Source organism: Chiloscyllium plagiosum, unplaced genomic scaffold, assembly GCF_037043375.1.
Source record: "Chiloscyllium plagiosum isolate Xiang-an unplaced genomic scaffold, Cpla_swu_hap1 HiC_scaffold_24, whole genome shotgun sequence".
NCBI lineage: Eukaryota > Metazoa > Chordata > Chondrichthyes > Orectolobiformes > Hemiscylliidae > Chiloscyllium > Chiloscyllium plagiosum.
Genome location: NW_028270162.1, coordinates 7,617,835 through 7,641,939, shown reverse-complemented (window position 1 = coordinate 7,641,939; position 24,105 = coordinate 7,617,835). Strand labels below are relative to the sequence as shown.

Here is a 24,105-nt window from a genome sequence, read left to right as displayed (position 1 = left end):
AATTTATCCTTTAGTATTCTCTTGAGATTTTTCTTCTTATAATCAGTACTTCATCCAACTATGACATACAAAGTGTTTCAACCCACCACCTTTCTGTAATTGTGTTAGTTCTCTAACCTTTTCTTACTCTTTTTGCTCATCATTTTCCAAATTTACTAATAAGCTTGTCTGCATTTCACTGTTTCTAATCATGTGCACAAACCCAAACCGGTGTCTTTCCACTACAGATTCTGATCAAACTGCTGTGCATCTCTGGCAATTTTTTGTTTTAGATGAAAGTAGGTTAATAATTTTAAAAGCTGCAGAAAATATTAAAGTTGGACTAAAGCTATGATTTCTCAGGAGAAAGCTGAATATAGTTAACAGACTCCCTTCAGAAAACAGTTCAGTGACTTAGTCACATGAGTAGTAAATCATTAGAAACCATGTTGGTGGTAACTCAAAAAATTAAAATTATTAACTATCACAGATGCATGATGGTTAGGTGCAACAGGCTGGAAATTTCAGACCAAGTGTGATATAAAAATCTGACACAGAAATTAATTGTTAAATACACTTTGCTTGCATTCCAAACATAAAACTTTGAAAATACTATAGATGGAAATTGATTCTGGAAATATCAAACAACTTATTAGGAACAAATAGCTTCTTGAATTGAAGCAAGAGTACATTGCCACTTGTGTGATATTGCTGCACTATGGAATTCAAATAATTCAAAAACACAGGAGTCAAGAAAAGATTGAGTGCATGATGTGAATAGAATTACTAAAGATTAGAAAAGGACAACGCCACAGATAATAGAGAGATCACAATAAGTATGAAGTAATTATTTTCTTTTGGTATTTACCAGGAAGATAGATTAGGTCGGCATGACATTGAATAACGAGTCAATGAGTTAAGTGCACTCAAAGCTTAAAAAAAGGGATGTGTTGAATAAACTAAACCTACAAACAGAGGAAGTAGTTCCTGGTTCAAATGGACTGCATTCATGTTTTTTAAAACCAATCTAGTAAAGAACTGGCAAAGGCTATGTACTCAGATTAAATAGTATTTTTAAAATGAAAAGGTGCAGTGCGACCTGCTTAATTCAAATTACAAAAGATTTGAAGATGCTCAAGTATTGCATAAATAGATTGGTTGAACTGAATGGCCAATTTCTATACTGAATGTCCTATATAACATACATATAGCCAAAAGACATTGCATCAGGAGTAGCACCTAGAAATCAAATCAAGTACACTAGGCACTATTTTTCTGAAAACATAGTACTCTTAAAAAACATATCCTTTATGGAAGACATTTTATTTTCAACTATTACATTTCATCTCTTAATACAGTTCCATGGCAACAGTCATTCCACTGGCTACCCAACCTAGTCACCATTACTGCCTTCTTAACCTCACAATATTAGGAGGCTGGCTCCAATGAGAGATCACAGAAAAAACAGAACTTCTCACCAATTTTCACACAATTTGCACGACATAGAAGGTGAAAATTGGATAACAGTTAAGAATAGAAACAGAGTCACAGGAGAAAAGTTCAATTTTAGTTATCCTACCACAAAACTGGAGGACGAGTATGGTTAAAACTAAATATATACTGTATGCTGGTTCAAATCTTGATTACTTTTTCTATGTAGTTCAGAACCACATTTACCAACAGAGCTACGAACAGGACAGAGAAAGATTACTAGGATACCACATAATATTCACCACTGGGTTTCAACTTAAACCAGTGGTTTAATCACTTCAGAAAGTGATCAGAGCACATTATTAAATGTAATGTTGTACTGTGCAATATCAAACTTTTTCATATAAGCATAGGCCAGAACTTATAGGGATCTATGGCAAAAAGTGTGCGTCAGAATCAATTAGAAATCCAGCGTCGTGAAGATCATTTCACTATCCTTTATGCGATGAAGTAACTGTCAAAATATTTGTGCATGTACCCTAATGGATGTCATGTTTTCCTTTGTCTGGAACTGTCGAGAAGCAGTTCATCTCCACCTTCTGAAGAGGGGTCACTGGATTCTAAACATTAACTCTGTTTGCTCTCCAAAGATGCTGCCTGACCTGCTGAGCTTGTCTAGTAACTTCTGTTTTTGTATGTTTCAAACTCCTTTGTCAGCTTTAACTAGAACATCTACGCAGCGCTGGGGGCAGGGGGTTGAGGTTTTGTTAGTTGTAGTGAACCTATCTTTGGGCCATTTATTTTTAGTATTATTTGAATTAAGATTGGGAGATTTCCTGATGGCTTGTTGGTCCTGGTAGAACACTAAGTCATACAACTAGAATGTATGTCATGTTTGATTCCCATAATGTTGCCCATTCAGCTCATCAACTGAGGCAATACTTAAGTTATTGGCTTTGTTCCTCTGTGCAATAAGGAGAAAATTGCTAACAAGGATGCCCATTTTTATTTTGTACTAACTCATGTTAGAAACAGCATTATGGTATTAGAGTAGGAACACACAGAAACAGTAACTGTTGGAGAAACTCAGCAGGTCTAGCTAAGTAGAGAGAAAACAGAGTTAACTTTTCAAGTGCAGTGATGCTTTCTCAGTACAGATAGCACATGAGAAAAGTATTTATGCTGATGACGGACCTAGCAGGGCGAAGTGAGGATGAGTGAATGGAGAGAAAGTGAAAGGAATAGATATTAGAAGCAGGAAGATACTGGGACTTCCATGAAACTCAGACTTCAAAATTTCTAATTAATACACAGCAGCTGTACAGCACAAAAGACCAAATACTTTTACTTACCAAAGATACAATTACAACAATAATGAAGTACACATTACAAAACTCAGGTAGCATGCATGACTTACTGATCACTGGTATACTTTTAAAGTAACACTGAAGATCAGCACAGCCTCAAAATGTCCTCTACTATACCCCAAGGTAGTCAAAAGTATGCCAAAGCATACTCTTGCACTCTACAACAATACTACATGATGACAGATTTACAGAGTTATGCCAGAAAGGAGTTATTCCCTCACTTGTTTTCCATTGCAGCACTGTATGTTATCTTGAAGGATCAAATGTCAAGCAGCAATCAATAACACAACAGTCCACAGCGAGGTTAATTCATGCAGTCAATGTTGCATATTTTATTTCTACAAATGAATTTCATAATAGAAATATAAGCCAGAATGCAGTCTAATATCTTAATAGGTAAATGCACCAACGTGCAACTGAGCCATAAAGACTACAAGTATTTATCTCTGGTTTGTTAACTGAGTTAAGGTCACAGTAGTTGGAATACCTAAGGTAACTCTGACTCTACTAATTTTGTTGAGGGGTGGAGATGGAAAGCACATGGATCATGATCTTTTCAGCAAACCACAAGTTGTGTTTGAAATTAAGTAGGGTTTTTTACATTATAGGAGTGCAGCAATATGACACACTATTTCAACACAGCTTTAACTGAAAACAGAAAATACTGGGAATCTCAGCAGGTCACGCAGCATCCATGGAGTGAGCACAAGCTAATGTTTTCAGTCTTTTTAGATGATTCTTTTTCACAGCATTTCGCAGGGACCATACCAGCATTTTCTGTTTTCAATAGATTCCAGCATCTGCAGTAATTTTGCATTATCCATTCATGGGATGAGGGTATCACTGGTTAGACAGCATTTATTGCCTATCCTTAATTGCCAGAGGGCAGTTAAGACTCAACCACATTGCTGTGGGTCTGGAGTCATATGTAGGTCAGGCCAGGTAAGGATGGCAGCTTCCTTCCCAAGAGGACATTAGTAAACCAGATTGGCTTTTCCAATAATCGATAGCAGATTCATGGTCCTCTTAGATTCTTAGTTCCAGATATTTATTGAATTCAAATTCCACCATCTGCCATGGTAAGATTCGAACCCAGTCCCCGGAACATTATCTGGATCTCTGGATTAACAGTCCAGCAATAATACCACTAGGCCATCGCCTCAGAAATTCTGCTATAAATTCTGAGTCTCACAATCTTATACTCCACAACCACCTGATGAGGGAGCAGTGCTTCCAAATAAAATGTGTTGGACCTTAACCTGGTGTGTGATTTTTAACTGTGGACACTAAAGTTGAGTTTTCAGATCATGTCACCAAATAGCAGCATGTAGTTCCGGATTGCTAACAATGTCAACACAGAACTGGAAAAGAAGCCATTGTAGATTATTCTCTGACTAACAGGACAAATTAGAATACAACCAAGTAAATACAGTCCCACCAAATGAACCTGTATTAAAGACTGCAGAGCAGTCAGAAGGACAATGATGCTATTTTACCGTTGTCAGTCCCACTGGATGCCATTTGTGAATTTAATGAGAGTTCTATTGGGATGGTTAGAGTGCATTAGCAACTGGAAGTATTCAAATATGGAAACCTGGCAACAATAGGTATGGACTTGGGAAGCAAAAACTCATTCAAGGAAATTGGAGAAGATAGACAGGTCAGAAATGCAGCAGTAGAACAGAGAGAATACAACTGGTTTTTACACGTCAGATTCAAAGAACAGGCATACAGTACCTGAGGAGACATAACAATTAACAACACCAGCTAACCTTTGAGCAAGGAGGGGAAAGTGGGTCGTCAGTAGCTTCACTGAAATAAAGGCTGGGAAGCAGGAAGTGGATCTCAGATACAAGTTGAGTTTGAAGGGAGGAAGAAGGAGAAAGAAGGTAGAGACCAGACATTGATGTAAGCTCAAGGCTGCAGCAGAATTGGAGTTTGTTTTTAGGGTTCCATCTAAACCTTACCTATTCATGTACCTATCCAAATAACTTTTAAATGTTGTAACTGTACCTGCATCAACCATATCCTCTGATAATTCATTCCACATATAAACCACCCTGTGTGTGAAAAGGTTGTCCCTCAGGTTCCTTTTAAATCTTTCTCCGCTCATCTGAAAATTAAGACCGCTCTTTCTGAGCCCCCATCTTCACTATAACACAAGTGAGTTTTTCTTATATTAGTTCATGGGACATGGATGTTATGGATCAGGCCAACACTTGTTGTCCATTCCCAATTTACAACAAAATGGTGGTGAGATACAGTCTTGAATTACTGCAGTCCTTGAAGTGTAAGTGAACGCACAGTACTCTCAGCGAAGGAACAGCAATACAGTTCCAAGTCAGGGTGCTAAGTGACTTGGAGAGGAATGTTCAGATGATGATTTTCCCACACATAGAGTCCCTTTGTTCTTCTCGGAGCCAAAAGGTCACATATTTTGAAGATGCTTTTAAAGAAACTCAGGTTTTGTATGCAGTGGATTTTGTATGCAGCAGTCACAGATGATAACGTCTGTTTGTAGTGGAGGGAGTGAATGTTGAAGGTGATGGATAGGTAAACAAGCTGGTTTGTCCAGGATGGTGTCAGGCATCTTCAACAGTTTTGGAACTGCATCCAGCCAGGCAACTGGTAAATGTTCCAACACACTCCTTAGATATGCCTTGTCGATGGCGCACAAACTTCGGGGAAGTAGGTGGTGGTTTACTTGTTGCAAGATTCCTAGCCTCTGACCTGTTCCTGTAGCCACAACATTTATTTTTCTGGTTCAATTTCTGGTTAATGGTAATCCTCAGGATATTGACAGTTAGAGATTCAGAGATAGTATTGGCATTCAATATTAAGGTGAAATGATAAAGATTTTTTTGTTGGATGTGGCCTTTGCCTGGCACTTGTATGGCCTGAATGTTGCTTGATCAGTCCAAACGCATATATTGTCTATAATTTCTTGATTATAAATTGCCATGAGACATAGTAAGTAAAAATTTACAGCTATAAGTTCTGTGTCTTATGATCCTGCTCCACAGCTACCTGAAGGAGCAGTGCTGCGAAAGCTAGTACTTCCCAATAAACCTGTTGGATTATAACCTGGTGTTGTGTGATTTTTAACAAAAAGTTAATTCAATGCTCCAATTTCCTCTTTTCCTGCTCCACTCTGTTCTACTCATCTGGTTAAAATTAACTCTTTTCACCTAATTCAACCTAATTTATTTGTTTAACTCCAAATTTCTTTGATTCCTAATCCAAGTTTCCAACAACCAGTTTGAAAATTAACCACTATATTTAAAGCAGGTTGTTTTTTTATTCATTCATGGGATGAGGGCATCACTGGCTAGGCCAACATTATCACCCAAAGGGAAGGCAAGAGTCAATCATATTGTTCTGGGTCAGCAGTCACACGTAGGCTAGATCAGGTAAGGAAGGCCACTTCCTTCTCTAAAGGACATTAATGAACCAGATGATTTTTTTCCTCACAATCGACAATTGATTCATGGTCATCACTCTGACTCCTAATTCCAGATTTTTATTGAATTCAAATTTGATCTTCTGCTGTGGTGGACTTCAAACTCAAGATCCCTAGAACATGACCTGGAGGTCACTGGATTCACAGTCCAGTGATGATACTACTAGGCCATCACCTTTCTCAATTTGTTTCACTGATAAGAAACTACTTCAAAGACTGCGTTTACAACAGATTCAAAGCCTTGAACCTAAAAGAAATGCAACAATGATGTGACTTTGATAAATCAATTAGTATACAAGTATCTTACACAGAACGGGCCTACAATTCTGGGTCTCCTACAACACAACAGCACCTAATGAAACCACAGAATTATAAATGTGTGAAAAATGTGGTTGATGTAAAGTAGTTCTTCATAGAATGAGTACAAATTTGAATAATCAAGTGTACATTATTTAAAATAAGAATAAATCTGCAAACTTCAACCAATATTTAGCTTGGAACTTAACACAATTATGATCCTTGCCTAAGTTCACTTCACCAATTTGTAGCCTGTGTATGTCCTATGCCATTTAACACTGTGCACGATTTAGCCAAAGCTGAAATCATCAATATCTAAAATTTGTATTTTTATTTTAGAAACAGAGTTGTGCCATTGAACATGCCTTCATATTCCTTGCTAAGCAAGGGTTGAGGAAGCAGAATGTCAGTTTTGTTCTTTGATGGTTGTAGGGAAGATAACTTACATTTAGAGAGTTGGGACCAGTACAAACTTCATCACCCCTGATGAAGGGCTTTTGCCCAAAATGCCGATTTTCCCTGCTCCTCGGATGCTGCCTGACCTGCTGTGCTTTTCCAGCACCACTCTAATCTTGACCAGTACAAATGAGACAGGTTTTTTAAAATTCATTCGTGGAGGTGGGAATCGTTGGCTGGCCATCATTTATTGCTTGTCCCTACTCGCTCTTGAGGTGGTGGAGGTGAGCTTCCTTCTTGAATCATTCCACATGCTGTTGGTCGACCCACAATGCTTTTAGGAAGGGAATTCCAGCATTTTGACTCAGCAACACTCTAAGAATGACAATATATTTCCAAGTCATGATGGTGAGCAGTTTGGAGGGGAACTTACACATGATGGTATTCCCATGCCATCTGCTAGATGAATGTGGTCTTAGATTTGGAAGGTGCTGTCTAAGGATCTTTGAAAAATTTCTGCAATGCATCCTGTAGATGGTACAAACTACTGCTACTGAGCACTGATGGCAGGGGGAGTGCATGTGGTGCCGATCAAGCAGGCTGCTTAGTCCTGGATGGTGGCACGCTTCTTCAGAGACATTGGAGCTGCAGTCAAGAAGTCGAGTGTTCCACAACACTCCTGAAATGCCTTGGAGATGATGGACAGGTGATTAGGAGTCAAGAAGTGAGTTACTCACTGCAATATTCCTAGTCTCTGACCTGCTGTTGTAGGTACTATGTTTGTGTGGCTAGTCCAGTTGAGTTTCTGGTCAATGGTAACACCTAGGATATTGATACTAGAGGATTCAGTGATGGTAACACCATTGAATGTTATGGTGTGGTGGTCAGATTGTCTCTCATTGGTAATGGTCATAGTCTGACATTTACGTGGCACCAATGTTATTCTGCCACTTGTCAGCCCAAGCGCAAATATTGTGCATATCATGTTGGATTTGGACACTGGCTGCTTCAGTGTCTGAGGAGTTACAAATGGTGCTGAACATTGTGCAATCATCAGCGAACATTCCCACTTCTGACTTTATTATGGAGGGAAGGGTATTGATGAAGTAGCTGAAGATGTTTAGGTCCTGGACACTACCTTGAGGAATTCTGAAGAGACATCCTGCAGCTGAGATGACTGACCTCCAACAATCATATGCCTATGCAATAGGTATAACTCCAACCAGTGGAGAATCTGCCCCCGATACGCATTGTTTCCAGTTTTGCAAGGGCTCCTTAATGCCATACTCATTCGAATGCTGCCTTGATATCAAAGGCTGTCACTCTCACTTCACCTCTGGAATTCATCTCTGTTGTCTATGTTTGAATCAAAGCTATACTGAGGTCCAGGGATGAGTGACCCTGATGGAACCCAAACTGGGTGTCATTTGACAGGCAGATGTTGCTGAGCAGATGTTACTTATTGTATTGTTGAGGATACTTTTACCGATGGTCAACAGTAATTAGCCGGGTTGGATCTGTCCTGCTTTTTGCATACACGACATACCTGGGCAATTTTCTATATTGCTGGTTAGATGTCAGTGTGGTAATTGTACTAGAAGAACTTGACTAGGGGAGCAGCAAGTTCTGGAACACAAATTTTCGGTACTATTGCTGGGATTTTTGCCACAGCCCTTGGTCTTTGCACTACCAGAGTCTCGAACCATTTCTTCATATCACCTTCACCCGGGCAGGACCAGAACTGATTCCTTAAGGGAAGTATTTGCAAAGTGGTTGAAGAGGATTTAAACTAAAGTTGAAGAGCATTGGGAACTTATGTAAGAAGTTAGAGGAAGGGGAATCAAGTACAAGAACAAAAAGACAGAAAGAGGAATACGGGAAGTTGTAGGAAGAGGAATTAAAGGCCAGAACCAAACAAAACCACAACAAAATATCGTGGAAATGAGACAATGAACCTTTTAAAAAAAAAGGCAAGCCTTAAGGTTTTGCGCCTGATGCATACAGCATTCAAAGTAAAGTGGATGAATTAATCGCGCAAATAGACACAAACGGGTATGATATAGTTGGGATTACAGAGACATACAAGGTGTCAGGGATGGGAACCAAAAAGCTTTAATCAAAACGAACTTTATTCTTATAACACAGTTATAATACAGCAAAAGAAAGAATTTGCATAACTTTACTCTATGGAAGTACTTAAGATAATGTATTATTTAGTCACTAATCATCAATTGTTACAATATAGGCAGCATCCTATAAACACATCCTTGGCAAAACAATTCAACAACTCTGACACAGTTATGATTCTCACATGTTCTCTCCAGTCCAGAAGAGAAAAACGATCTTCTCCTTTTGGCTTTTTTTTAAAAAAGAGAAACTCTGGCTTTCCAAGACTTCACTCTAATAGCAGGGAACAAAAGCTTTTAGCTCCAGCAGCCAGCAAAACCTAATTAACAACTGAAAACGAAGCCAAAATCCTTTTGGGTCTGCGTGAGCCTGACCCTACCCACTCTTGATTGTTTTGTCATACTTTAAAAAAACACCCAGGGAGAACTCAAATCCGTTTCCAAAACACCTGTCTGAAAGAGACATTTCCGCACTACTGTGACAACACAAAAGAAACAACACAGAACACATCTCTTAAGTGCATAGCATTGTCACACATGATCAGATTGAATGGTGGTGCAAGTTCCAGGATCAAACAGCCAACTGGTGGTTCTATATTGTACATTTTTATGATTTGACATCCTTGTTCAATGAATGCAAGAATGTACTATGTTCTCAAAATCAACATTTCAAATGAAACATCAAATAAATTAAGTATTAGACTTGCTTAAACTTGCATTAATCAATATCTGTCAATCTTCGTATTATTTATCAATTATTCAATACTGAAATACAGTCAGTTAAAATCTAGTAATGTATACACGACTTTATTCTAAATCTCTAGTTGAATGTTTATTCTAACTTCTGAAGTTCACAAGAATATGTTGACAAAGGAAGTTCTGATAATTTGCTTATCTGGTTTGTGCATTATACTTCCTATGCGGTTTTCCATGAATTTCCTGCCATACGTTGCCCCAAATTGACAAAAAATATTGCAAACTGAATGAAAAGCTACGAAACTGCCATCTTTCATTAGCCATGGAAATAAATTTTTAGTAAAATAGGGTGTCAGACCGAAAGTTTATTCTATTGAAGGCACCAGAGACAAAATGAACAAAGTATATAGAACAACAACTAGTACTGGCTAGAATGTGAAAATATCAAATGCCAATGTAAGTCATTCTGTTATAATGCATGTTTCGTCAACACAAATTCGTTGTAACAGAATTGACAAATTGGGGACTCTGTTTCTACAGTGTGAACTGTGTTAGCTGTAACATGATTACAGCACCAACACTTTAAGCATTGTTTCTAAAGTGTGATTTTTCTATAACACGGGGTTACACAAGAATGCAACCATCATGTTATAGAAGAATGGACTGTACAATCACTGCCTTAAGTTACTTATCTTATTACATTACCTCAACTGCCCTGTATTTTGAACCATGGAAACTTCTTTATGTGAATGTATCTTTCAGTAGTCACTAAATGCAGGTTACAAAAGCAGTCGTTATGGTCACAGAACATTGTCGCGTAGAGTGCAACACAAGAACAAAAATTCTATCGACTGGAACTTAGGTATTTTTAGCTGACAGCAGTTCAAATTTTCACTTGTGTCACCAACCAATTACTTTAAATGGCTTAGACAGGTCTCAGAATTAGGTCACAATAAACCAAACTGGCCAATATCTGAACCAAGGATGGTCCCTCATTACAATGGGAATGAATATATTGCATTAAATGCCACTCCAGAGGTTTTAAACAAGAGTGATTTTAAAAAGTTCAATCAAGTCAATGCTATACTCTTGTACAAACGTTGCTATTAAAACCAAATGTTCTTTCACTTTCACATACATATAAATGAAGGAGGTACACCTTACAGACCTGAGTGGAGTTCTTTAGTGAAACTTTTCTCTTTGTTCGATCCTTTCCTTGATCTCGTCTTCTTTCGAAGGTATTATTTCCATTCTCGTGCCCATTTTCACTTGGCTCTGTCAACATGCCATTTGCCATCTGGCGTGGTTTCTTCCCAACTTGCTTCTCCCACTTTTCATTTCGTTCTTGTGGTCTAAGTGCAAGGCCCTTCTGAAGTAATCAAAGTAGAAGCAATTCAGAACATAATTCAGAAAGTCTATTTTTATAGATATTAAAATACAATATATGAATCTGTTCTCTAACTGTGTGCCCCCCCCCCCCCACCGCTTCTCTTGAAAGTGATGGTAACACAAGTACTGTTTCATGTGCATAGGCAAACTGCTGCCAAATTGATATTTCTTTATGCATAGACTTTGATGGTGTCTGCAAGTCAATCCAGATTCTGTCTTCACAACTTCTATATGTTGCAGTTGTACCAATGACAGTGATCAAATGTTGGAACACTCAATTTCCTCCTGTGCCTGAGAACAGTTTTTACCTATACAAAATCGGAGTTATTCTGTGCAAGTATCACGTGGGATTCCGAATTGCAATCAATATGAGGAGACATCACATTAAGTCTTGAAACAGAATCCTTCATATTGAGAATTTTTTGGAACAACAATTTAGTAGAATACATGAAAGGATTTTACAATTGAAAGCCTTTGTTGAGCAATGGGCAGCTTCCAGTTACATAGGTCAAAGATTCTAAGTGACACTATCAACAACCTGGGGGTTACCACTAACCTGAACTGCACCAGCCATATGAATACTGTGGCTACAAGGGCAGGTCAGAGGCTAGGAAAATTCAATAAGCAACTCACCTCCTGTCTCCCCAATGCCATCATCTACAAGGCACAATTCAGGAAGTCAGGAGCATACTAATTACTCTCCTTATACCTGGATTGTGCAATTCCAATGACACTCAAGAAGCTTGACACAATAACAAGACAAAGCAACCCACTTGATTGGCATTTCATTCACAATTATGTTCAATATTCACTTCCTTCACTTTGGATGCAGAGCGTTACACCCTCTACCAGATGCATTGCAGCAACTCAACAAAGCTCTTCCAACAACACCTTCCAAACTCAATGCCATCTGCCACCTCAAAAGGACCTGTATAGTAGATGCAAGGGAACACCACCACCTGCATGCTCCCCTTCTAAGCACAAAACCATATTATATTACTGCCCCTTTATGGTCATAGTGGCAAAATCCTGAATTCCTTTCCTAACACCACTGTGGGTGTCCTTATTTCTCATGGACTACAGTGGTTCAAGGCGGCAGCTTCTCACCATCTTCTTGAAGGCAGTTAGGGATGGTCAACAGATACTGACTAAGCCAGTGACAACCACATTTTTAAAAAAAATTCACTATATGATATGAAAATTATTGCACGCCTCAAACTTTAATTTGTACAAAAGGCATCCTTTAAGTTAATGTGGTGGTACAATAATGTACATTGCAAAAATCTCATCATAATTCCTACATTATACACAGAGAAACATAATATAGTACAATGCTGAACTAACTGAATCCATTTTAACTTATTGACTCCAAAAGATGTCAAGATGCATTGCTGCACCAAATATGTACATCAATATGGTCAGGATCAGTTTCCATCTAGCATTTTTAAAGATCACCCTCCCAGGCAGTGGAATATGAGCAATAAATTCCTCTTTCTTTGCCATTGTCACATCTGGATAAGGAACGGTGAAGGTACATTGATCAGTGCTAAACAGAGACATGCTTGCTGTCCATTTTAAACATGAATAGGTTTCCCTATTTCACCCTCAGTCTGTAACTGTAATGTTTTAACATGTCATGGTGTCTTCTTGGACAGACAGACAGTGTGGTCAATGTCAAGTGACCCCCTTCTCACATCAGATTCTCCCATCTTTTGTGAAGTGCCCAATATCATTCATCCTCTTAGAATGAAGATTGAAATTGGAAATCCATCCTCAATTGAAAAATGAACACTTGCTCAAATTCGGAGCCAAGGTTACAGGAAACATAAACTCAAGACAACGCACATCAAATTATTCCAATCCCTGAAGTGGAAGCAAACTGCTTGTGAACTAAATTTAATTGCAGATATACTCCAACTCAGCTGATCAAGAGGCCACCTGAGGCAAGACCAGTGACAGAATGACATTACAAACAACAGCCTGATGAGAATACAGGGAAAGAAGCTGTTTGGCAAGTAGAATTGGGGAATATTTTAGTGTTTATAATAAAAGTACGATTTTCAATTCACTTTTAGGTCTCCAGTATTTTCTTCTCCCTTTCTTAAAAAAATAACTAATGTAGTAGAATGATACTGATGATTTTTCAGATTACAAAAACAAATATAGTTATGGTGTTTGATCGGTGTGACTGCAAGTGAGGCAGCTATGACACCATGGCCCCCTCAATTGTCCAATAGTTACAAGGCTCTTGCAAACTGTGTGCACTGGAGTAAGGAGATGGTGGTTGAGCAATTTAAGTGGGGGGAGGAAATCAAAACATTGGGGACGGGTGAAGTATAATAGGAGAGGAATACTATTCTCTGCAGCTGTGAACAGGAGTTCCAGAGGATTATGTTATCTGCCAGATGCCAGGTTTAAAGGACATCTCCTCAGGACAAGAGAAGAACTTGAAGGGGAAGCGCAGGGATCCAATGGTTTTTGTTGGCATGAACGTGGATGACAGTAGGAGGACTAGAAATGAGGTTCTATGAAAAATTTGAAACAGTTAGGTGCTAAATTGAAATACAGAACCTTGAAGGTAAAAATCTCAGACTTACCACCTGAGCCATGGCTAAACTGGCATAGATGAAATAAAGTTAAGGAGTTAAAAGTGTGGTTCAAAGATTAGTGTGGGTTGAATGGCTTACAGGCTGTGGGGAACTGGCATCAGTACTAGGATAGAAGGAAGCTGTTCACATGGGAGGGCATCACTTAAATTGGAATCAGTGACCCGGCAATTCGAATAACTAGGACTGTACAGAGGGCTTTCAACTAATTAGAAAAGGAAGAATTTGGCAGAGTGGAAATGTAGGCTTACAAAGCAAGGACATATGGCAGTATTATCAGGCAGTTATCCTATGCCAGTTGAGCCATCCTTCTGCGCCCTCATCCATGAGAAGGTGAGGACTGCAGGTGCTGGAGATCAGAGTCGAGAGTGTGTTGCTGGAAAAGCACAGCAAGTCAGGCAGCATCCAAAGAGCAGGACAACTGACGCTTCGGGCATAAGCTCTTCATCATAAGCCCTCAACCAGATCATTTGTAGAGATGACGGCCAGCAGTGGCCCAGGGGTGGATCCTTGTGGTGCACCACTGGTGGCTGAACTCCAGGATTTGCGCTTCCCATCAACCACCACCCTAGTCTTCTTTCGGTTGGCCGGTTTCTGACCCAGGTCGCTGGGTCACCCTGATTCCCATGCCTCTGTCCTGTTCAGTGGCCTACTGTGGGGGATCTTATTGGGCACCTTGCTGGGGTCCATATACACTACATTAGTCGCTTCACTCTCATCCACCTGTTTGGTCACCTTCTCAAAGGTGCAAACTTGGAAATATTACATTTAGTTCCCTGATATAAATCATTAATATTTATTATGAATACAGCTGGAGTCCAAGCACTAGCCCCTGTGGTAACCCACTAGTCACTGATGCCATTCAAGAAAGACCTGTTCATTTCCATTCTTTGTTTCCTGTCTGCAAACCAATTCTCTATCTGCATTAGTACACTGCCCCTAACTGCTTGTACTTAAATTTTACATACCAATCTCGTTTGTGAGCCTTAATTGAAAGCCTTCTGAAAGATGAAGTAAACGACATCTTGGAGGTATAGGTGGAGGCTGAGTAGGCTGGAGCTGTTTTCTCTGGAGCTTTGGAGGCTGACAGGTGACCATATAGAGATTTACAAAATAAGGACGTGGATAGGATAAATAAAGAAAGTCTTTTCCCAGGGGTGGTGAGTCCAGAAGTAGAGGACATTGGTTTATGGTGAGAGGGGAAAAGGAACCCAAGATGCAACTTTTTCACGCAAAGGGTGGTGCAAGTATGGAATGAGCTGCCAGAGCAATTAGTGGAGGCTGGTACAATTACATCTTGATGGGATATGGGTTAAGGAAATGTTAAGAGGGATATGGGCCAAGCTCTGGCAAATGGGACTTGATTAGTTTAGGATATCTGGTCGGCTTGGATGAATTGAACCAAAGGGTCTGTTTCCGTGCTGCACATCTCCATAACTTAAACTTGCCGACCACCGATGTCAGGCTCACTGGTGTTTAATTTCCCAGTTTTCTTCACCACCTTTCTTAAATAGTGACAGCACATTAGCCAATCTCCAGTCTTTCGTCACCTCACCTGTGGCTATCAATGAAACAAATATCTCAACAAGAGGCCCAGCAATCTTTTCTTGAGCTTCCCACAAAAATCTAGGGTACACCTGAGCAGGTCCCGGGGATTCATCTACCGTTATGTGCTCTAAGATGTCCATCACCACCTCCTCTGTAATATGAACATTTTCCACAGTGTCGCTATTTATTTCCCCACATTCTCTATCTTCCATATCCTTCTCCACAGTAAACGATGCAAAATACTCATTTACTATCTTCCCCCATCTCCTGTGGTTTACATATAGGCAGGCGTGCTGATCTTTGAGGGACCCTATTCTATCCCTAGTTACCCTTTTGTCCTTAATTTATTTGTCGGATCCTTTTGGATTCTCCTTAATCCTATTTGTCAAGGCTATCTCATGTCCCATTTTTTGCCCTCCTGAATTTTCTCTTAAGTGTGCTCCTTTTGCTTTTACACTCTTCTGGGGAATCACTCAATCTCTTCTGTGTATGCCTGACATATGTTTCCTCTTTACTTGATGAAAACTTATTTCTCTAGTCATCCAGCATTCCCTACACCTCCCAGCCATGTCCTTCACATGGTCAGGAACCTATTGTCTCTGGACTCTCATTATTTGTTTTTGAAGGTTTCCCACTTTCCAACCTACCTTTATTTGTGAACATCTGCCCCCCAACCCCCCATCAACATTTGAAAGTTCTTGCCTAATACTCCCAAAATTGGCTTTCCTCCAATTTAGAACTTGAACTTTTAGATCAAGCCTATCCTTTTCCATCACTATTTTAAAGCTAATAGAATTATAGCCACTAGCCCAAAAGTGCTGTCCCCCAACACCTCAGTCATCTGCTCTGCCTTATTTCCTAAGAGTAGGTCAAGTTTTGCATCTTCTCTGGTAGGTACATCCACATACTGACTCAGAAAATTTCCTTGTACACACTTAAATTCTTCTCCATCCAAGCCCTTAACACTGTAGTAGTCAGAGTCTATGTTTGGAAAATTAAAATCCCCTGCCATAACCACACTATTACTTTTACAGATAATTTGTTTCTCAAATTCCCACTGACTATTGGGGACTTACAGTACAATCCCAATAAGGTGATCATCCCTTTCTTATTTCAGTTCCATCCAAATAACTTCCCTGGATGTATTCCCAGGAAATATCCATCCTCAGTACAATCAGTTCTGATATAATGTGATAGTTCTGTTCTCGTGCGATCTTGCATTATAAGAAAATCGCACAATAGCTGCGCCATTTAAACTAAAGGGGCTGTAATCACGTTATAGGCAATACAGGTAAGGAAAGCCCGCATTCTACAAATAACAGTCTAAACTTATCAATCGCGTTTAAGCCAATTCGCTTGAAGAAAAATGGATTATAGTAGAACTGACTGTACGGCCATAATGTTACCCCTAACCAAAAACGCCATCCCTTAGAATCCAAACCCTGGAACATTAAAGCACTATTCTTGTCAACCCCTGAGCCTCATATCTTTAATTACTATGACATCCAAGTCCCATGCTCCTAATCATGCCCGGAGTTCATCTGCCTTACCTGCTGGGCCTATTGCATTGAAATAAATGCAGTTTCTCGTTCTCTTCTTTGTTCCTGCCTGCTTTGTCTGCTTGACTTGGTCTTTTTCCCCAACTGTACCAGTCTCAAACAGATCACTTTTCTCACTATGTCCCTGGATCCAACTTTGCCCCTTACTAATTTAAATCCTCCTGAGCAACTGACAGTATATTCGTCCTCTTCCAGTTCAGGTGCAATCCGTCCTTCTTACACAGGTCACTTATACCCAGAAGAGATTCCAATGAGACAAAAATCTGAATCCTTTTCCCCTGCACCACCTTCTCAGCCATGCATTCATCTACGCTATCTTCCAATTCCTACCCTCACTAGCTCATGGCACCGGATGTAATCTGGATATTACTACTCTCGAGAACCTCCTTGTTAAATTCCTGCCTAACTTCCTACATTGTCCCCTCAGGATCTCATCCTTTTAACTTCCTATATCGTTAGTTCCAATATGTATAACAACCTCTTATTTGTCCCTCGTGCCTTTGAGAATAGTCTACACCCTCTGCAAGATATCTTTAATTCTAGCTCCAGGGAGGCAACACACCATTTCGATGTCTCACTGTCGGCCACAGAATAGTCTGTCTGTGCCTCTGATTAGAGAGTCACCCATCACAATAGATCGATTGGAACCTGGTGTCCCTTCGTTACATTAGAGCCAGTCTTGGTAGCAGAAACCTGGCTATCAGTGCTGCATTCCCCTCAGAGTGCATCATCTCCTACATTTTCCAAAACAGCATGTTTGTTTGAGATGGGGATAGCCACAGGAGACCCCTGCACTACCTGCCTCCCTCTCTACCTTTCCTAGGGTCACCCATTTACCTGACTGTATCTTCCATTTATCTCCCTTCCTGGAACTGCCATCCATCACACCCCCTCGTTGTTGTAAATTTCTCATTGCCTCTAACTGCTGCTCCAACCAATGCATGCAATCTGATAGGATTCGCAACCAAAAACACTTGCTGCAGACATAACCATTAGTAACATTGAAACTCTTCCTAATCTCACACATCACTCTACCAAAGGCCCCCATTGCACCTTAACAATCTACAGACCCAGAAAATAGTCTCTTACTGCTCTAAAAACACTGCTCCAGGCTAGTTTAGTACCTATGTTTTCATATTTTTAAAGTTTAATCAAGAGACAGACCTCAATAACAACAGAGATTCAACAAAACTCCACTCTACTCACTATTGTAGATTAACAAAAGAAAACCAGTAAGGATACACTTGAAAAGCCACTTAGCCGCTCCCCTAGTGTGAGCTCCTCCACACAAGTTTCTCCAAGCTCAACTGTGAATTTTGCTGTTTGTTTATTTTTCTTAAAACGAACTCCGATGTCCAGACATCCTTGAAAACAGACAGCAAAGGCAACATTTGAGAAACTTGTGTGGGGGAGCTCACACTAGGGAAGCAGCTAAGTGGCTTTTTAAGTGTAACCTGACTGATTTTCTTTTGTTAATCTACAATAGTGAGTAGAGTGGGATTTTGTTACTGCTAGGTCAGACAGCAATGTAGGTTTCTTTCTCCATTTGAATCACGGCCCAGGTGGCTACTGTCTTTGTTTCTCTTCCCCCTTTTTAAAGTGCTGTTGTTTTAATCTTTTTCGCTCCAAAGTTCCAAAACAATGCAACAGCTTATAAAACAGTAATCACTGGTCCTAGAATTGAGGAAATCAGCCCCAACACGGAAAATATCTCAAAAAAGCAGCTCTGATAGTCACAATTTTTTCCCGTCCTCCATCTTGGATGTTCGAGGATACAGGTAGGATAAAGGGGAAGCAATGGTGCAACACATTTAGATTTTCAGAAGACATTTGACAAACTATCAAACACTAGGCTACTTAATAAGAGAGGAGCCCATGGTGTTAGAGATAGCATCTTAGCATGGATAGAGGGTTAGCAAACTAACAGTAGACAGATTTTGGGCGAAGGAGGACATTTTCAGGATTGCAATCTATAGCTAATGAAATGCACAATGATCAGTATTGGAGCCATCGGTACTTTCAATATGCATTAATGACTTGAAGGAGGAAAGTGAATGTACTGTAGTTAAGTTTGCAGATGACAAAAATAGGTGGAAAGGTGACGATAACACAAAAGAGTCTGCACAGGGATATGGACACATTAGGCAGTAGGCAAAATATAGTAGACTGAATATAATGTGGAAAAATTAGAAATTTTGGCAGAAAAAGTAGAGGAGTTGAACATTATTTAAATAGCAAAAGTTATCGAACAGTTGGCCTTTATTTCAAAAGGAATGGTGAATTAAATAAAGATGTCTATGATAAAATTATAGAAGGTACTCCTCAGATCACAACGGGAATACTGTAAACAAACAGCATTGGAGCCAGTCCAGAGAAGGTTCACTAGATTAATACTGAGTATTGAGGGAGCATCTTATGAGAAGAAATTGAGTAGGTTGGGCCTGTACTCAGAAGAATTTAGAAGAATGAAAGTGAACCTTATTGAAACTTAAGATTCTTCACAGACTTGACAGGGCAGATGCAGAGAGGTGGTATTCCCTTAGGGAAGAGTCTTGGACCAGTAGGCATTATCTGAAAAGAAGTGGTCACACATTTAAGACAGAGATGAGAAGGTTGCAATTGTGGAATTCTTTATTGCAGAGGGCTGTTAAAGTTGGGTCATTAAAAGTATATTTTAGGTTGAGATATATTTTTAAATTAGTCAGGAAATCAAGGGCTACGGGGAAAAGGCAGGAAAGTAGAATTGGGGTATCAGATTAGCCATGATCTCATTGAATGGCAGAGCAGATTTGGTGAGCTGAATTGCCTAGTTCTGCTCTACATCTTATGCTAGCCACTGCTTGAAACTCAAATTCATTACTATGTCACTACACTGTCAATGTAATATTAAAACTATTGAGGGATGAAACCGCCAGCACCACCACCAGACTGAAATTAAATACAAATGCACAATTCAACTTTTAAGAATTTAATCACACATTTGGATTTTCAGAAGACATCTGACAAATGATCAAACATTAGGCTACTTAACAGAAAAGAGCCTGTGCTGTTAGAGATAGCATCTTAGTATGGATAGAGGGTTTTATAATTTCCAGTTACTTACTATAAATCTTTTTGACAGCATTTTCAGTGTTAAAGTACTTCAAAAGTATACAGCGGGCTTTGCTGTCCTCATGGAATAAACCCTTACACTAAAAACTACATGAAACTAAATCTGAAATATCCTTATATCAACTGTCATTGGTGATTTATGAAAACTAAAGGAGACAAATTTGAAGTTGAAATAAGGGGCAGTGAGCTAATTTTGGTGCACAGAACTTTAAGTTTCCTTCTTATATGGCTTTTCATAGAATCCTATTGTGTGGGAGGAAACCATTCCAATCCTCCGAAGAGCATCCCACCCAAAATCACCCATACCCTATTACATCCCCAGAACCCCATAGCTAATCCACCTAGCCTGCACATTTCTGGGCACTACAGATAATTTAGTGTGGCCAAACCACCTGACTTACACATCCTTGGGTTGTGGGAGGAAACCAGAGCACCCGGAGGAAACCCAAGCAGTCAAGGAGAACGTGCAAACTCTACACAGATAATCGTCAAAGGTCACCCAGGTTCCTAGCACTGTGAGGCAGCAGTGCTAACCACTGAACCACTGTGCCACCCTTGCAAGTGTCATTGCCATGAAGAAGAAATATTCATGCATTTAATGATTGGGAACTTTACTTTGTCCATTAATATGTGCCTTGATTTCAAATTAGTTATTATACGTTAGGGCACACAAAATCAAACTCCAAATCAATTATATCACTGAAAGCTCAGTGCAATCATTCATAAATGCTGAAATTGAGCTCATCATGCAACATGAGATGCCAACGCCTCTGTTACTTATCTATTAACCAACTGACAAGGCGATAAAATTTATTTTATATAAAAATGCCACCCTTTCTTTGTACATCTCTCTAAATTTCTTGTCAAAACACTAGTCAAAATTCAGTTCACTAACTCATCATGTTTCAGATTTAGGATCATTGAAATATTTAATGTAATCCAAATGCAGGATTTTATTTATTTTTCATAGGTCCCAACCAAAAGGCAGAAGCAAATCTGTCAAACAAACAAATTTTATCTCCCAAGAGATCGAGAATAAGAAAAATTACACTTGATTATTCAAGAAGTGACAGGGTAGAAGACATAGGCTGGAATTCTCGTGTGAACTGATCCAGCTGTGCGACTTTATTGATCAAGCAACATGAAACTAGATATCTATGATTGTTATGACCTGAACACACTTGCATTGAAATGCACAGCACTAAAAGCTATGAAGGTGTTGAAAGAAATGATGAATGATTCATTAAAATATTTAACAATAGAGCTCCAGAGGTACACAATATTTACACAAGAGAATGATCAATGGGTCATCCATGCTCGAAACTATACTGCAAGTCATGGTTCAGACATCATTTCCCAGCTAAGGGGATAACTTCAGAATTAATAGCAGCTTTTGCAACATGGGGAAAAAGTGACTATAAAAGATAAGTGGGAATGCCTTTCTAACCAGATGATAAACATAAACACATTTCTGAAGCAATAATATATGCGTTCAAACAGTTCGTTTCACAAGTGCAGGATGGTACAGAAAGCTTTACAGTTAATAAATTATTTTTTAAGCATTGTCACTATTTAATGTAGAAAGTAAAAGCAAATGTTTGAATAACAAGGCTCCACAGATAGCTACTGGACCACAAGGCTGCTCTCTCATTAGAGAGAGACACGACTGGACGTGATTTAACCTGAGGGCCACCACATCACAGGCAAGGGGAGAGGTTAAGGAGGACAGTCCTTCACAGTAACCTCAGCCAATGATGAAATTGAACCCATGCTGTTGGAATCACACTGCTTCACAAACAAATCATCCATCCACCACATTAGCCAACTGCAAAATATGATCTAGCAAGCCAGATTTCGTTTTTGGATCTGACTTGTCCAGCATTATCATCAACTGAGATCATAACATACACAAAAATCAAAAGAAGGTGAATATTAATAAATACAGACTTAAATACTCAGTTATGCAATAAGCTCCATTGTATGATCTAAACCAAAATCCTTCAATTGCATTTTCATCTACATACATCAGATTTACATTCCCAATAAAATCATATCAGATATATATCAAAAATGTTGAAGACTAAATGCTCAGTTCAAAGACTGCTTTAAAGAATTCAGAAATAAGGAGGTCAGAATCCTGTCACCAAGTTACCCTTAATTTACACATACATAGTATATGACACTGACCCAGCTAGCTCAGTCCTCGAGTGGACAGAACCCCTGACACATATCTGTCAGCCCAGGACTCCCTGGAGCTAGTTAACAGCCCCAATCAAGGAATTCATATTCTACAAGGCCCACCTGGCTGACCTTGTTCTAATCACTACATCCCTCCCCAACTAAGTCCTGGGGTGCATTCCCATTCATTTTCCTGTAGCTTTTCCTGCAGCATTTTTGCATCAGGTCCAGTTCCTCCGATTCTGCCTCAGATACTGGCGGCATGTAGTAGACTGTAGCCTGCCTCTCTCGTCTGGAGTGAACAGGCCAAAATTCATCATCTTCAGGTGGTAATGGCGTCGTGGCTGAGACATTTGCCATATTCTTCTTGTCCTCAGAAGTTTCTTTGATGCAAGGCAGTGGGAGAGAACCCATGGCTTCTGACAGCCATGCCGGATGTTCTGAGAGGTATGCTTTGCTTCTATCCCATTTGCGATGTTGCAGCTTTCATGTGGTCCACCTACTTGTTCAGAACTGCCCCTCCTACCCAAACTTCAAATGTCACAGGACCAGACCTCAGATCAACCACACCTCTTACTCATGGCAGGGTTATTCCTTTGGTTTCGATACTTAAGGCGTCGAAGTTTGGTGAAGTGCCTTTCTCACTTAGGGGAATCCTGTGCCCGGTACTGGCATTCCTGATGCCGTTTCACCCTCCCCAGGTCTGGGAAACTCACATTTAACCTGGCACAGACTCTTCTCCTTGTTATAGCAAGCTGCTGGAGCGGTCCCTTTACTTGAGTGAGGGGTGGTGTTATAATCAAATAGGAACCGGGACAGTTTGGTATCGAGTGAAACTGAGAGTTGTTTCTTTAAGCCTGCCTTCAAAATGTGGGCCTCCCTTTCTACCGGATCATTTGACAATGGGTGGTAAGGAGCTATCCTTATATGCCGAATGCCATTTGACTTGAGGAAATTCTCCAATTCCCTGCTGGTTAATGATGGCCCATTGACTGTGACCAATACCTCTGGGAGTCGGTTGGCTGATAGGAAACAAAGAGTAGTGATAAATGGCTCCATTTCGGAATGGCAGGTAGTGACCAGTGGGGTACCGCAGTGATCAGTACTGGGACCGCAGCTTTTTACAATATATGTTAATGATATAGAAGATGGTATTAATAGTAACATTAGCAAATTTGTTGATGATACTAAGCTGCGTGGCAGGGTGAAATGTGATGAGGATGTTAGGAGATTACAGGGTAACCTGGACAGGTTAGGTGAGTGGTCAGATGCATGGCAGATGCAGTTTAATGTGGATAAATGTATGGTTGTCCACTGTAGTGGCAAGAACAGGAAGGCAGATTACTACCTCAATGGAATCAATTTAGGTAAAGGGGCAGTACAGAGAGATCTGGGTGTTCTTGTACATCAGTTAATGAAGGTAAGCATGCAGGTACAGCAGGTAGTGAAGAAGGCTAATAGAATGCTGGCCTTCATAACAAGAGGGATTGAGTATAGAAGCAAGAGGTTCTTCTGCAGCTGTACAGGGCCCTAGTGAGACCATACCTGGAGTACTGTGTGCAGTTCTGGTCTCCAAATTTGAGGAAAGACATTCTGGCTATTGAGGGAGTGCAGCATAGGTTCACAAGGTCAATTCCTGGAATGGCGGGATTGCCTTACACCGAAAGACTGGAGCGACTGGGCTTGTATACCCTTGAGTTTAGAAGACTGAGAGGGGATATGATTGAGACATATAAGATTATTAAAGGATTGGACACTCTGGAGGCAGGAAACATGTTTCCGCTGATGGGTGAGTGCCGAACCAGAGGACACAGCTTAAAAATACGGGGTAGACCATTTAGGACAGAGATGAGGAGAAACTTCTTCACCCAGAGAGTGGTGGCTGTGTGGAATGCTTTGCCCCAGAGAGCAGTGGAGGCCCAGTCTCTGGATTCATTTAAGAAAAAGTTGGATAGAGCTCTC

General features: G+C 39.9%; 1 protein-coding gene across 10 annotated transcripts in view; it reads right to left on the bottom strand.

Annotated features, from left to right (window-relative positions):
• The window catches only part of fbrsl1 (fibrosin-like 1), a 1,023,586-nt gene that overhangs the window by 704,735 nt on the left and 294,746 nt on the right, over positions 1–24,105 (bottom strand). For all 10 annotated transcript variants that reach the window (XM_043715446.2, XM_043715444.2, XM_043715447.2 and 7 more), the window contains exon 2: positions 10,921–11,121. In XM_043715446.2, coding sequence (XP_043571381.1) covers positions 10,921–11,121 — 201 coding nt within the window. The remainder of the gene's footprint in view (positions 1–10,920; positions 11,122–24,105) is intronic.